At 38.8% G+C, this 14437-nt stretch overlaps 1 protein-coding gene, 2 long non-coding RNA genes and 1 pseudogene across 7 annotated transcripts in view; 3 read left to right on the plus strand and 1 right to left on the minus strand.

Annotated features, from left to right (window-relative positions):
- LOC117208945 (dorsal-ventral patterning protein Sog) overlaps nucleotides 1-14437 on the minus strand; it is an 86660-nt gene that overhangs the window by 12355 nt on the left and 59868 nt on the right. For all 4 annotated transcript variants that reach the window (XR_004487797.1, XM_033450494.1, XM_033450492.1 and 1 more), the window contains exon 3: nucleotides 7232-7361. Coding sequence is in view for 3 of the 4 variants with exons in the window: in XM_033450494.1 (XP_033306385.1) it covers nucleotides 7232-7361 (130 nt within the window). In the remaining variant the exon portion in view is untranslated. The remainder of the gene's footprint in view (nucleotides 1-7231; nucleotides 7362-14437) is intronic.
- On the plus strand, nucleotides 178-2580 carry LOC117208957. Of its 2 annotated transcripts, none has more exons than XR_004487801.1 (4): nucleotides 178-499; nucleotides 584-746; nucleotides 1165-2384; nucleotides 2467-2580. It is a non-coding gene; the product is annotated as an uncharacterized LOC117208957 (long non-coding RNA). The 2 variants fall into 2 exon arrangements; XR_004487802.1 differs by having other exon boundaries at nucleotides 2488-2578.
- LOC117208951 lies at nucleotides 4395-5461 on the plus strand (annotated as a pseudogene).
- Nucleotides 7345-8683, plus strand: LOC117208954. The gene is made up of 3 exons (XR_004487798.1): nucleotides 7345-7488; nucleotides 7586-7768; nucleotides 8074-8683. It is a non-coding gene; the product is annotated as an uncharacterized LOC117208954 (long non-coding RNA).

Here is a 14437-nt window from a genome sequence, read left to right on the forward strand (position 1 = left end):
AGCATTTTCAAGTACAAAGTTCTTTATGAAAATCGGTTATCACGCAACACATATAAAAACGGTACTTAATCTTTGTTCGTATTTTGAGATTTGAATTTAAATTCAAATTCCAATCGCATGTGTTATAGAAAAACATATCAATGAAAAATTATAATGAATTATTATTTTTAGATTGCTGTTGAATTAAAAAGTAAATGGGAAAGATGTTATCGAGCTCTGAAGTCGTTGAAGATTCCGTACACTGTATCGTCGGAAAGCCATGTGGCTCATGGCGCCTCGTTTCTTCTCATCTCCCTCGCATTAAGAGTCCAACAAGATGCCAAAAAGGCTACACGTTTCTAACAATTACGTCAAGCTTGATACGCTGATGCATCCAACATTGTTTGTAAATCATCATGAAAGATGACGCCAGGAATGGCGCACGTTAGACAGCGCTATAAATTTATTTAATAAATGGCGCTACTGGCATCAATTTCAGATACTTTCTATTTATTTTTAAGTACGGCAGATTTTTATAAATGTTATTAGCACGTGCGTATTTCATTTCTATACTTTGATAAAGATAAACTTTCTTTTATTTTAGAATGCAGTAAATGTTACTTTCACAAGTTCCATTGCAAAAAATAATAGGCTACCATTTCCTAAAATCGAGGGACGTAGATTTTGGATTTTACGGCAGCTGAACGTGACTAGAAGGAGCGTTACGGCCAATTTAATAGCTTTCACGCGAGAATCGACACTACGCGGTACGTTTGACCGAAGGTCGGTCGTTATTCAGGATTAAGTTGCGCATGAAAACGGCGCCAAAATCACTGGGCCCGCCTAACTGACCACCATTCACATTCTCTGAAACACAGAATCTTATAACAACGTCTTTCTTTCATTAATTTACAACCTTCGAAATGTTTACCTGAAGCTCTGTAATGAGGCAGGTGACAATAAAACTACAGAAAAATATATTAAGTAACAAGACTAGTTTCCAATTTCAATCTTACTAGTAGCATACCAATCACGAAAAATTCTTAAGATGATCGTTCGTGATGCTGTTCGATCAATTACCAACCTTTTCTTAGTGTATTACTATTACTTAGTGTATTAGTATTACTGTATTACTTAGTGTATTAGTATTACTAATAATCAGTAGAGAAATAATTTTTCTTACAGGCTAAAAAAGAATTCTATCTTAAAAGGGATAACCGTATGATGGTAATCACGTCGACAGAGGATTTAAAAAAAAAAACTTCAACAAAGTTGCTGTAATGAATACACTTTTAAACGATCTACCATAATACTCTGGACAGGGCCGTATATTAACCCAACGCTAATTACGCGATGCTCATGCATCTTTCGATGTCTCGACCCTTCGTTGCTCTTCCCGAGAGAACGCGGGACATTCAACAAGTTTCGTCATTATCCAATGAATGGAACTCCTTTCGCGTCTTCTGCCAACATCCTGGACACGTTGTCGTCCGTTGTCCGAGCCGATGAGAATCGATGTGACAGTCCAATCGACGGGCTCACGGGTCACAGTTTCTTCTCGCGGGACATAAAAGGGAGACGGCCGCGTATTGGTAATCGTAAGCGACTTCACCTTCCATCAGCAGGGGGCAACAAGCCTGCCAGACGACGACGCGAACACGACCACGATGACAACGGCTGAAGAATGTAGGGGGAAAACAAATTTCTGCGCGTTGAAACTTTATACTCGTAAATAACGATAAGCGATACATCTTGAAACGGGGAAGAATTGATTCTATCAGATACGCAGGGAATTTTTTACTTGCTTGCTGTAGAAGATTGTATAATCTGTACTTCAGTGCTATTTTCATTGCAAACTTTTGAATTGTTATTTATCTGATCTAAGAGTACCAATCGAAATGGATCGACACTAGGCAACTATGAAATTTTGTTATCGCTATATAACCTGTTATGACTTATTAATTATTGTTTCATATGTTTTCAGGAGCAACTATCTTTCTGTTCCTAGAAATGGATACTATGACTTTTTTTAAGGTGAGCGGAAATATTGCTATAACGGGCTGGTTCTTGGGGCTTTGCAGCACCATATCGAGATGACCTTTTCGAATCTGGTTTTTCCGGGTACCAGCCATGTCAGATGGGTGGAAATGATACATAGATATCTAAGGAACTTGTGAATGAGAAACTTAATGCAACTTGCGACTAAATTGTTGAACGCGATAAGTTATTCGAGACAAATATGTGTCGCGCCTAACATAGACAAATTTCTCTATACGGGTATGCTCTCACGGCATATGTTTATTATTGGTTAGTGCAACACGATGCCGTGCCCATTTTCACTGCCCATGTTCCGCCGTACGTTAATTAGGAAAAAAAGAGGAATTACTATTCGTTTGTGAATAAAGGTACATTGTATAATAAATCGTTCGCAGCTACAGTAGTTACAACCTTAACGAATATAGATATGATTTTACTCGTAAATTACAGGTAGACGTAAAAATGTTTTAGGGATTTTTATCCGCTGAGGTTGACCTGCCTGGAATCTGGTACAATTACGTCCGTGTTTTAATCGCTTTCGAATACGTATATGTCTATTTCCTGCTCTTAAAAATATCGACTAATAAACAAATTAAAAAAACGGTTCAACCACCGACATTTTTGAAAAACACACCAGTCCTCCCTCTCCCCCTATGGAGGCAATTTAAAGTATGCGTGATAGCAAGCAACGAGGGAGTGGTTGACAAAGATAATAAGAAAAAGGGGCTTGAGGGAGTGGAGGCAGACACGAAATTAACGACGATAAAGCATGTCGGGAGGATAAAGAGCAATACAAGGAAAGACGATAAGAGGTGAACACGAAGAGGCAGCAGTAGCGACGAGACGATTGGTCAGCCTCATTGAAAGAGGAATGGTTTGCAATGATGCCCCTACCCCCCTGCTCCTCCCACACTGCTTCCCCCGCGACCTTCCAACCTTCCCACCAAGCCACGTCTCCTCGTCTATTCTCATTCCCGCGCGCGTTATGCCCGATCATTACGTATGCTAATATTTACATTTAGATTGCACGGCTTAATCGAAGTGACGCCATGCGGTAATATAGCCGGCGCCATGGCGCTAAACCGTGGCGCCCGACCTATCTCTTCTTTCTCTTTCTGCCTACCGACGACCACATCTCTTCTACTCCTCTTCCTCTCGTCGTTCTCCATTCTCTTCTTTTTTGCCTACACTGTCTCTCCTGCCGTTTCTTTATCATCGACCTTTTTTCCGCGCTGCTTTTTTCTTTACCGACCGTCCTTCCCGCCGCGTCGGTTACGCTTAATTCGATCTCTCTCACGGGTTGTTATTTCGCTTATCTGCCACACGCGGCTGTGTCCCACGGAACGGCCACGGGGTGGCACTATTTACGCTCAACAGAAATCCGACCCGCCATCTTCTTCCAATTGACATTATTTGACATAATTTTTTCGTAGTTGGCATTTGAGAAGTTTTTTCTTTTTTTTGCGCGACGGTGGAATCGTAACAAGGAGAATCGTATCTTCGGTTATGTTGGAATAATCAAGGTGCTGGATAACCGGGCTACCGGTTAAAAACTTCCCTCTTTAATTTCTCTTGATGTGGAAGGAAAAGCCCCTCCTCCTGGCTCTGATGTGATATTATCTCAAGAGGAGAGGCTACTTGCCGCCTATCTGGCCCTTTATTTGTTGTAAAAATGTAACATTAGGTATAAAATATAACAATAGCATCGTAAGTTTGTTAATGGTGATTAAGCAGTGGAACAATTGAACTTACTAGTGCAAGAATATAAAAACATAGCGCGCGTATTCATTACTGGACTTATTATTAAGAATATCGACATATTCACGTTGCGAACGAGACGGCGCCACTCTGACGTTTGTATCCTCAATTATTGAAATATTCGACCGTAAGTATCGTAGATGTCTAGTCAAGATAAGTTCAAGGAAACAAGAAATGCGGAAAGATCGGTCACGTAGCGAATCGTTCTCTGAATAACATAGTGTTTTGAATGACAAAAAGCAGTATGCGAACACTAGGCTCGTTATGTATGGTAAACAAACAGTAACGATCTCATCGATACACTGTTAATTCCACCTAATTGTAAATTTTACGTGGTTCTACCTTTCTTCTAGAGGCACCTGCGAAACTAGCGTCACTGCGCAAGCTCACGCTACGTACAACATAAGATGACATACTCATTCATAAGATCACGATAGGAGATTAACATGACGAAAATACGAAGGAATTTGATTATGGGGAAAATAAATGATAAAAAGAAAATGGCGATATGAAGGATCTCGTACGGCCGCGATAAAGAAATCTTCGGCTAGCCAGGAATGGAAATAGAAAGCACGCGGACAATGACAGCAGGCTTGTCCATGGTTAATAAATGTGAGCTCGCTAATTGATTCTAAGTAACCAATAAATTGCGCTGGCCGCATTGTAAAAGTGGTTATGGTGAACGTATGCGTGTGGCCGAGCGTTATCTTTCCGCTGGTGGTTTGTTCGTTTTTCCCTCCCAAGATCGCCTGCGCCTGTCGGCCGGCGCGTTATCATAAAAGCCCGCGCTTTTCCTCGCTCGTTTAAAAATGGCGGTCTCAATCGACGCTTCTCGCCAATGGTAATATGGTAAAATGGTAATATGGTCATCGCGGTATCGAGTAGAATACCGCGAGGATATCTTGAAACATCGTCCCTGCTATCAAGGTAATAAATTGCGATTCTTCAAAAAGATATTTTATTGCGAAAAGGTTATCATCTGGTATTATGTTTTGCAGAATTTTTTAGGCAATCGTGCAGAGCTACATTTTGTTGAATATTGATATCAATGTTTTATAGAATTCAATTAGGTTATCGAATGGAATGGACTATGAAGGTTCACTACACAAGGTTTTTTCTATTCTGCAACAGTAGGTAAATATAAAAATTATACTACCAGCTTGTCGCCGTAGGTAAAAAAGGATTTACAACACGTAGCACTAATACATTTTCATCTGTAGATAAAACACGGAATTCTCGGTATTTATGGACTACGAACTATTTCTTTTTATAAAAGCCTCAAAGTTACTTTACATGCAACAACGACTTCTGCTCGCATAGATTATCTCATACATCGGTTGGACACGACACTTGTGATAATTATCGTTATAATTATGGTAACAGATAAATAAATATTAATAATTAATCAGCATAAATAATCAAATAATGCTATTGCATTTTACAAATCTGCGTGCGTTGTTTAAAGATCATTTTATTGTTTACGAAACGACTCGGAATTTTATAAAACTAAAAAGTCATTTGAATCTCATTTAACTCGTTTCATCTTCTTCTGTCTTTTTATCATCATTCTCGTTTCAAACGTTTTGTATATGTAGATCTCTATTATATCTTTAGTTCATAGAAAACAACATATAAACTTAATATCAAAGTTCTCATATATTGGGTTGGCAACTAAGTGATTGCGGATTTTGTCATTAAGTGGCATTGACAAATCCGCAATCACTTAGTTGCCAAACCAATATCTTCCATTTACCAATAATTCGATTTATCATCGAGCCAATATGTTAATAGAGCCGCTATATTTGTAAAAAGCTCACTATTAGGTCAGAATTCCGTTTATAAGAGAGCTAAATCCTTAACCTTTATTTCCAAGTAGCCAATGTATTTCCACCTAAAAGCAAGAGGAATGGGCACAGGTATTTCAATCAGTTCATTTATTCCATCCGCATTCTATGGTAATTAACGGCGATATAGGAATCCATTGAAGAAAGAAAGGAGCCAAGTAACCGTACAAAGAATTTGGCCCGTGCTATTCAAGTGAAAGTTGCACATTTTAGAAATACTTTATACCGCAACGTTTATTGAACGAGAAACAAAAGATAAAACTCTTGAATTGTGTCCTATAGATATAGCTATATTCTAATCATGTAACTTGTGTTTTTTTATCAAATAGTACTCGAAATTTCCGGTCCTGATTTCGATATCTGCAAGTCGGTCACCTATGATGCAAGAAGAGCATTACCAAGGGACAATGAGGGTGACATGCATTTATGTCATCTGTGTATGACTCATAGAACTTATAGTATAACCAGACAAACAATTCCTTGATAAGTATTAGTCTAAATTGTTCCTTTGTCACCTCGTTATCCTTTAAAATAGGCTTATAGATCTGAATTAAGAATATAATGGGACAAAGGATATTATGAATTAAAAATAAAATTAGATAAAAGAGATAAGCATGTAAATCTTTTGCAACACTTTATATTGTTGCATGTAAGAGATCGTATACGTTGAATTGTACTCGAGAATGAAAGTAGTAAAAACCAAGTTAATATTGTGATTACAATTATAACATTTATGAAAGGAAAAAAGGCAAGGCAAAGCTAGGGCATCTTTCTTGGCAAAGAAAAGTAGCAAGTTGAAGTCTCCTATTTTGCAGTACTCGAAAAAAAGCTGCATATGCGCGTTAATCTGCTAATCCCTAATAAGAGTACTCGAGCATTGAGGCGATAATAAAACTGAAGCCACCAGGCGATAACGGTCAATCATGATTACATGGCATTGCAAATACGATTATCGGATCGATCGGACCGATAGAGAGACGTTCGAAGAAGCGACCGAGGAAGTGTTAAGAAGAAAAAGAGAATCCTCTAGAAGGCGAGAAAGACAACGACACAGACAAAAGAGGCAGTGATCATTGATAAATGATTTATGCAAGCCACTTGACTCTCATTAATATCTCCCGTCACTCAATATATTGGATCTATATCTTCTGTAAGCGCTAATCGTTACAAGTTTGCTGATAGTTATTGAGCATCTTTCATTTTTAACCTTTTTTGATCGTCAGTACAATTATGGTAACTGGCAAATCGTAAAAGTTTCAGCAGCCTATACATTTCAGATTATTTCTCAGAGATCAGTATTCTGATCAATGATATTGTGATACTAGCGCCTCTGTTGGCAGATTCTTTTGTTTCAAACATAACCTAGAATTAAGAACAGTAACGTATGAATGTTGACGATACAACAAAGTCTTCGGATCATATAATAGCAATATTCTTATCTTGGAGATACCGTTGTATTAAATAAGGATACTACTATATGTGCCACAAGTGCAAGGAGTGTTCAATAACACGTCTACATGGAGGTCAGCACAAGTGCCTACATCTGCTGCTTTTTCTCGAATACAATGGATCCAATATCAAGTGTATGCAAAGAAAAATATGCTGTTACTTACTAAAGTCTCCAGGACAAGATTTGCAACACCTGCCTGGAAGAAGAACTGGCTCTTTGCACGTAAGTTCTGGGCATTCGTTCTTGATGTTACGGCAGTGAACCCGCGCTACGATTCGCCGTTTCTTCTGCACCTGAAACCAGAACATTATTATGTATTTTCACACATTACAACGTTTAAAATATTATCACGCTGTAACAGATGGTTTTCAGTTGAACAATAGGAAAAAGTTTGAACGATGTCCGTTACGAAACAGAAATGTAAGAACTTAAAGAAACAGCGTCTAGGTTAATTATTATTCGAATAATGGCGAATGCTAACACGTTATTTTCCTTTTCCAAATTATTCGAATTCCAGCGAGTTTCTCCATCAGCCTGTTCATACTACTGGACACGTTCGCGGTGACGTTTGAAAGTGTGATTGTAATGTTTTCGAACCTGTAAACGTGCTTACATGTTTATTACTCCTTTACGCATCGCTGACGACGACAGTTGCAACGTTTACATGCACGGCGTGCATAAATCTATCGTCAAGTAATTGGTAGGTGTTATTGATCACAAAAGACTCGTTTATCACGGTCAATGGTGCCATTATTCGCGATACGATTTACAATACTCTATGGCAATATAAATTATCGTTTAACGTCTCTGTCGTTCACCATTTTCTACGAGTTTAGCGCGAAAAAGAATGGTCCACCTACCGGGGCTTGAACCGTGTAAATGGCGGCGTTGTTACCGATGTGTTCTACAATATACGTCTTATAAATTCATATTCCGCGGTATTGTAGTTCACTCCACTTTCTACCATAGATCTGCCGTTTCTACCTAAGGTATTTCTCTTTTCAGATGTCTTACTCGAGCTCCACTGTGTTGTTCTTTACGATGCATTCATAGCTCGATGGTACATGCACGATTCAATTCATGAACAACGCACATTCGTCTAGAAGAAACATTCCTTACTTGTTCATTTTTGTACAGGAATATATATAATATATTTAATAGTATATATATAATAGTATCCATCGAAATTTCCTGATGATAACGAAGGAACATGATCGTAATTATAATTTGTGATCAAATATCATAAAAGGTTATGCGAGATTTCAATACATAGGCGTAGACGGAGACAAAACTAAATGATCAGATAATGGATCTAGGTATCAATGACGTTTAATCGAACTGGAACTAGTATTATCTGCTTAAGTTCTATTTGTTATATATTCTTGTAGCACACGCGTAGATTACTTAATAAGTAAACGAAATTAGTATCCACATTGCTGTACGAGTCAGCCGTATTGAACGGAACTTTATTGATATTTGTTTCCACTACCTGCTCAATTATTTCTCTACCCGACTGTTACTTGTTTGTTTAAGTTCCATATAATGTAACCAGATAATAAAATAATGATATAAATAATAATATATAATATGAATTATAAATTAGCGATATAAAAACTATGATAATAAAAAAAAAGAAAAACAGGTAAAACTAGAACCATTGGATACAAAAATCGTAAAGTTCGAACGAGTTTCCAGCGATCCAGCAGACACGCGTTGACCGGTCGATAAATATCCGACTTTAGAGCAAATTTGCGGCGTCTAGTTATCTCTGGGTGTGAAAAACTAATCTCGAAAGATTCTTCTTCAACGGGACGCCAACCAAAGGAATGGATAAGAGATCGTGCATCCGGCGAGGGTTCCGGTTACACTGGTGCCGAGAGCAGAAATTAAGTTTGGGGTTTTATAGAGCTGCATGGCATTCCTGAAACGCGAAACGATACGTTCGATGTTGATTCGAGTGACAAAATGAAAAAAAGTCAAGGGAGCGGAACGGCGCCGACCGGCGATCAGACAACGCAGACGTTGAACTTCGCATTACGGGAGAAACGGGGCGCCAGGAGTAAATTCCGAGATTCAGTGGCCCTCGTGAGATCGCGTGACAGTTATTTAACTGGGACCCGCTAAGCGAGTATGTCGGTGTATTTTTTATCGTCCAGAGATACATTTAGGTGCCTGCCGACGCATACCTCTAGTACTTCTGATAAGTTTCTACGACATTGCGAGATACAATGTAACAAAAAGTTTTTCAGCGATCTGGAAACATGAAGAACGATAATGATAAGGCCGATAGTAAAAAACGAAGCAACCATTTTTCCATCGACAAGCTCTCGAGGTATTCAATTATGTTCTAGATAACGTGGCGTAAATCTATATAGCTTTCATAGAAACTAAATATAAATCTTCGCGATTTCTACGGACTCTGTATCTCGTTCTTTTCACTTTTACTCACACAAATGTTGAAATATTCCATTTTTTTGTCTCCTTAAGGAAGTTTTGAATATATCCTTCGGCGTTGGACACTGTACAAATATAGCTGTGTGACGACGTGACCAAAAATACCATGCGACTGCGCTAATATCGTAACCAAACGGCCAATAAGTGTGTATAATGTGAGTATCCATATACGATGTCATGGGAACGTTTTTGCGAGACACAGACAGATCAATCCTAATGATCGTCTCGATTAAAAAACGTCCCGCTATTCGCACGAGCTGGCGTGGTCCACCCACCTACGATTTTCTCGCACCGTGGTAGTCATTCATTATTTCGACATTATTCTATAGGTAATAATAGAAGCAAGACAAACGTTCTCGCCTGATCGGACAGGAAGTCGGTATCGATTTGTGCGTGAAGTCTCCTGCGTGGGTCGTTCTTCGAGCGTTCTCACTTCCAACAAATCTTTTGATTTATGCCGCTTCCTAAGAAAATGAACGAACCACCTCTAACCTCTTAATATGCTATTAGACCTATTTTCATGAAAAGTTAGAAATGTATCAAGTTGTAACATAATTGAGTTCGATTAAACGCAATATTCTCCCCTATTTAACTGAACGTACATACGTTACGACGTACTATCTACATCTGAGTGGCTAATTACATTAACAAGTTCTGTTTTGACAGGCAAATCCAACAAACGTATGTGTCGAGCATAAATAGACGTAGTAACACTGGAAAATAAAACTAATAAGTAGACAGTGTACACTAGTCCGGTGTATGACTTTAGGTAAAGAAACGATGTCTCGTGTGATTCACGCGACGTGTCTGCCTGGTCGCTCACAACGAAGCCCGTGACCTATCAATAGCTCCTCATATACACTGAAGAGGGACTGTCATTCCACCGAAGACTAAAAATAGAGTTCGCGCGTCCGTCTATAAGCTGCTGGGTCCGAGCAGTTCTGTACCAATGCTCTCTCTCTCTCTTTCTCGATCACACTTTATTTTTTCTCTTCGTCTACCCTTTCGTCCCAGCCTGATCTTCGTTCCTTTTTCTTTTCTACGCCAGTATTTATAGCAGTTCCTCGTGAAATTTTTGCTCGCTCCTTACTGTTGATACTTCAATCGGCAAATATCGTTAACATTTATACTTCGATTCCAAAAAACGCTATTTTCTTTGAGTTGGCAATGTTTGGAATGTTTTAAGGTTAACTAAAAAGAACGAAATGCAGACGGGATGTTATAGGCAAACACGGTAAGAACGGTTGCCAGTCAAGGACAGAGTTTACGAAGATTGGCTAAATTAAACTCCATTAGGACAGTCGTGACCGTTCTGCCCGGACGACAAATGCATGCGCGACAGAACCCGTTACTATGATAGAGATCATTAGTTGAACCGCACAGAGCGAGGGCTTTGAATCGCTTTATGATTGACCCCAAATTTATATCCACATCCTTAACCTACAAACAACTGTATGCGCGGGTCAAGTTATTAACCCAATGTTATTAACCTCGCCTGTGACTTCGTCAATCTAACTTTCGGATCCCATGAAAATTATTTATCGTCCCCGTGGCTAATATCCTGCCGATGAATGACATAAGTATACCCAATATAAACAGCATAACTCGATTCTAAAATGCGGAATATCTAATCGACCATTAGTGATCGTTCATTCATGAAATGTAAATGAAAATCAATATGTCAGTGTTTTTTAACATGTATTCCTTCTAGCATCTTAATCATTTAGTGTACGATGACTAGTTTTTTTTTATTTCCGTTAATTCGTAACTACGTATATAATAAACTATTATGTACCGCCTTAAATCACGTAATTCAGATGTCGTGTCTGGCGCGCGTGCTAGCTACGTATCTGATCTTTCGTCTTACCGGATGAAAAATAGTGGACCAAATGGAATTTTAAAAATGATAAGTAATTTATTTAGTGCGCACATATAAGTAGTTTTTGTATCAGATATTTTTCAATATGTTCATCTATTCTAAAGTATATATGTATTATATATATTCACTATACTTGTTAAATACAATTCTGTTTTGTAAAATGGTGCTACTGTGTCTCTATCTTTCGGACATAATGTGACGTATAATGTTTGTACACAAACAGGATCGTGTAAACCGACAGAGCAAACATCGGGCGCGAACCTCGTGTTTGAATCGGCGCAGTGTAAACAGCCCTAAGCCTTGAACGCTCGGGAAAAGATCGAATTTCTCGTTCCCGGTTGAAAATTGGCTAATGTTGTTTACACTATAAACAGAATTCAAAGCCATAGTGATGGGCGTGCATGAAGTGACACAACAAACCAGTTATTTTCTACCAATAAATGTCGTAAGCAGAAAAGCAACTTCGTTTTTATGTGTTTTCATGCATGCAACAAGTAAGACGCAATACCTATACTGATAATGGCTCTGAACGTTCCAGTATCAATCAGATGACAGTTAATCGTTTTCCTGATAGATAATTTCAATGGTTGATTTTATACAGATACGTAGAAAACATCTTTATCGATACTCGAATTCTGCACGATTTAATTGTCCGTTTTAAGCTAATGGAATTTTTGGAACTAGATTTTCCATTGGCTGACCTACTGTCAGAAGATATTACAGAAAACGAAAATGTTACTAAACGGTTATTCCTTAACCTTAAACTGGCACGGTTTTTTAACGTTGAACTAATGGTACCATGGGCGAATTTTTATGGATTCATCGTAATTATACTTCTAAGATCGTGAAATTGATACATCTTACTAAAAACGCGCATTTATTAATAGAAAAACGTTGGATACAAGAGCGTTAAGTTAATAAACGTATTGTCTTGAAAATAAAACTGAACTTTGAAAGACAGTCTACGATATAAATTTCCCGTGGCGCTTCTTCTAGCTGTATAAATACCTATGTAGTTTCCTATCTACCAATTAAAGATTAATTTTAAAAAGTTACTTCTCCGACAACCATAAAGATTACTAGTCGTCACGTGGATATTGTCAGAAATAGTACACGAATCTTCATGCCTGTTTTGCAGTTGAAATTATGCAGGTAAAGAAGGAGGAAGAGGAAAGGTGAATGGCGCAAAGAAGAATGAACGCACATATCGCGTGGGTGGTGTCGGTGGGTCTTGTATAATGAGATGAGTATCTTTAATAGTCCGACGATACAAGGCGGCCGGCACGTCGTGGGTATCAAAGCCCCCTCTCGTATCCGCCTTACACATCGCCCTCTCTTTTCTGCTTCAATGGATCGAGCATGAGTGGGTGTGAACGAAATCTCGACTGGATCATCGTTTAACGGCGCTTTTGTTCTCGTAGAGGATAAAAGGTGTTTCGCTCGATAAGGATCAGTCTTTATCGTTCCTTAATGAAACGTCACATGTATATACATTTGTTCGCAAATCCAAAGACTAGAATTACAAAATTGAAATTTACGAGCGAAATACGATTATTGTGCAGGATTTCTTCGTGTTTAACGGGTGAATCACACGTTTCTATCCTGTTAAGGAAATATTCACTTTTAGAGAGAAATACAACGCGAGAGAAATAAAACTGCAAGTGAATAAAAATTACAGATGGCTGATTAGAAGCAATTAAAAAAAAGGCCAATTCTATGCTAGGCGGTTAAACGAAGCAGAAAACATCAGGCCTCCGCCTTTCATCGAGAAAGTCCGGAAGAGAACCACTAAACAGAGCTAATCGACCGGGGCCGTACTTTTATCTCTTCATAATCACGCTCATTAGTGCCGGGCCTATTATTACAGGTCTACAAGAAATATCGATAAGAAAAACGCCCGATTTAGCAACCGGGCGTCGCTCTTACATCGAACACACGTTACGTTCTCGTTCGATCGTAACGACCCTCGTGTGTATATCGGGTGTTCGACAAATACCGCTGCCATACATTGCATCGTTAAACGGCGAACGAGCAATAAAACGAACAATGTTTTATGATTCTCATTTAATTAGGTCGTAAAAGGCACAATTATTACCGTCGGCATCTTGTCAGAAAATGTATGTATACTGCGTCTGAAAAAAAAAACGCCGTAAAAAGGTGAGGGGAACCAAGGTCAGAAAAAATTACGCAGCTTTTCATGTAAATGCAAAAAATGAGTCAGGAAGGTGTTATCGACTGGATGATTAAAAAAATGTTTGTATCGACGGGACGGGTAAGAGGCGAGAAAGGGCAAGAATATCGATGACACACGGAAGGGACGTGTCGGTACACGGTGACGTTATCGATCGGCTCATATAGGACGCAAAACAAAGCGGTGTTTCCCTCGTGCACATATGCGTGGAATGTAAATGACGATTATTGCGCGATTGGACAAGAATTCGAGCGATCGTGGCCGGCAACAACGCAATATAAAATGGAATCGGTCCGTCTTATCGGTATTCGTCGAGCACTGCGTATCGAATCGTTTTCAATTTTCTTTTGGTACTGTATTTATGCAAATTTCTAAGAGCTACGATATTTTATAGAAATACATGTCATATGCTGTATATGGTTTTACCTACCTGGTCGCATCTTATTTTCATTTTGCAGACAGACGGTCAAAAAGGAATAATATATGTACGCAAAGAAAATAGAGCAGCAATGGAGAGATAAAAATTTGTTTTCAAACGTACGGCCGGAACTAATTTAATTCGGCGTACTTCGCGTCATACGAACGCGGCTTCATTAATAATGGAGGACGCGTGAGCACGACAAAATGTATAACCGACCGTAGGTGCGGCCTGTCAACGATTGCGTCGGAAATACAACACTGCCAACCCATCATTCGACCTGTTTGCATCGACGAAAAGAAGCGAGACAATACCGATTCTTCTGACGCTTCGAACGCGCAGATATTCAATCGCGTCAAAATTATCCGCCTTACTTCAAGATATATATGTACATATACATACATACATAATATATGTACATATTATA

This window comes from Bombus bifarius, unplaced genomic scaffold (assembly GCF_011952205.1).
Source record: "Bombus bifarius isolate JDL3187 unplaced genomic scaffold, Bbif_JDL3187 scf7180000008165, whole genome shotgun sequence".
In the NCBI taxonomy this organism is placed as follows: Eukaryota; Metazoa; Arthropoda; class Insecta; order Hymenoptera; family Apidae; genus Bombus; species Bombus bifarius.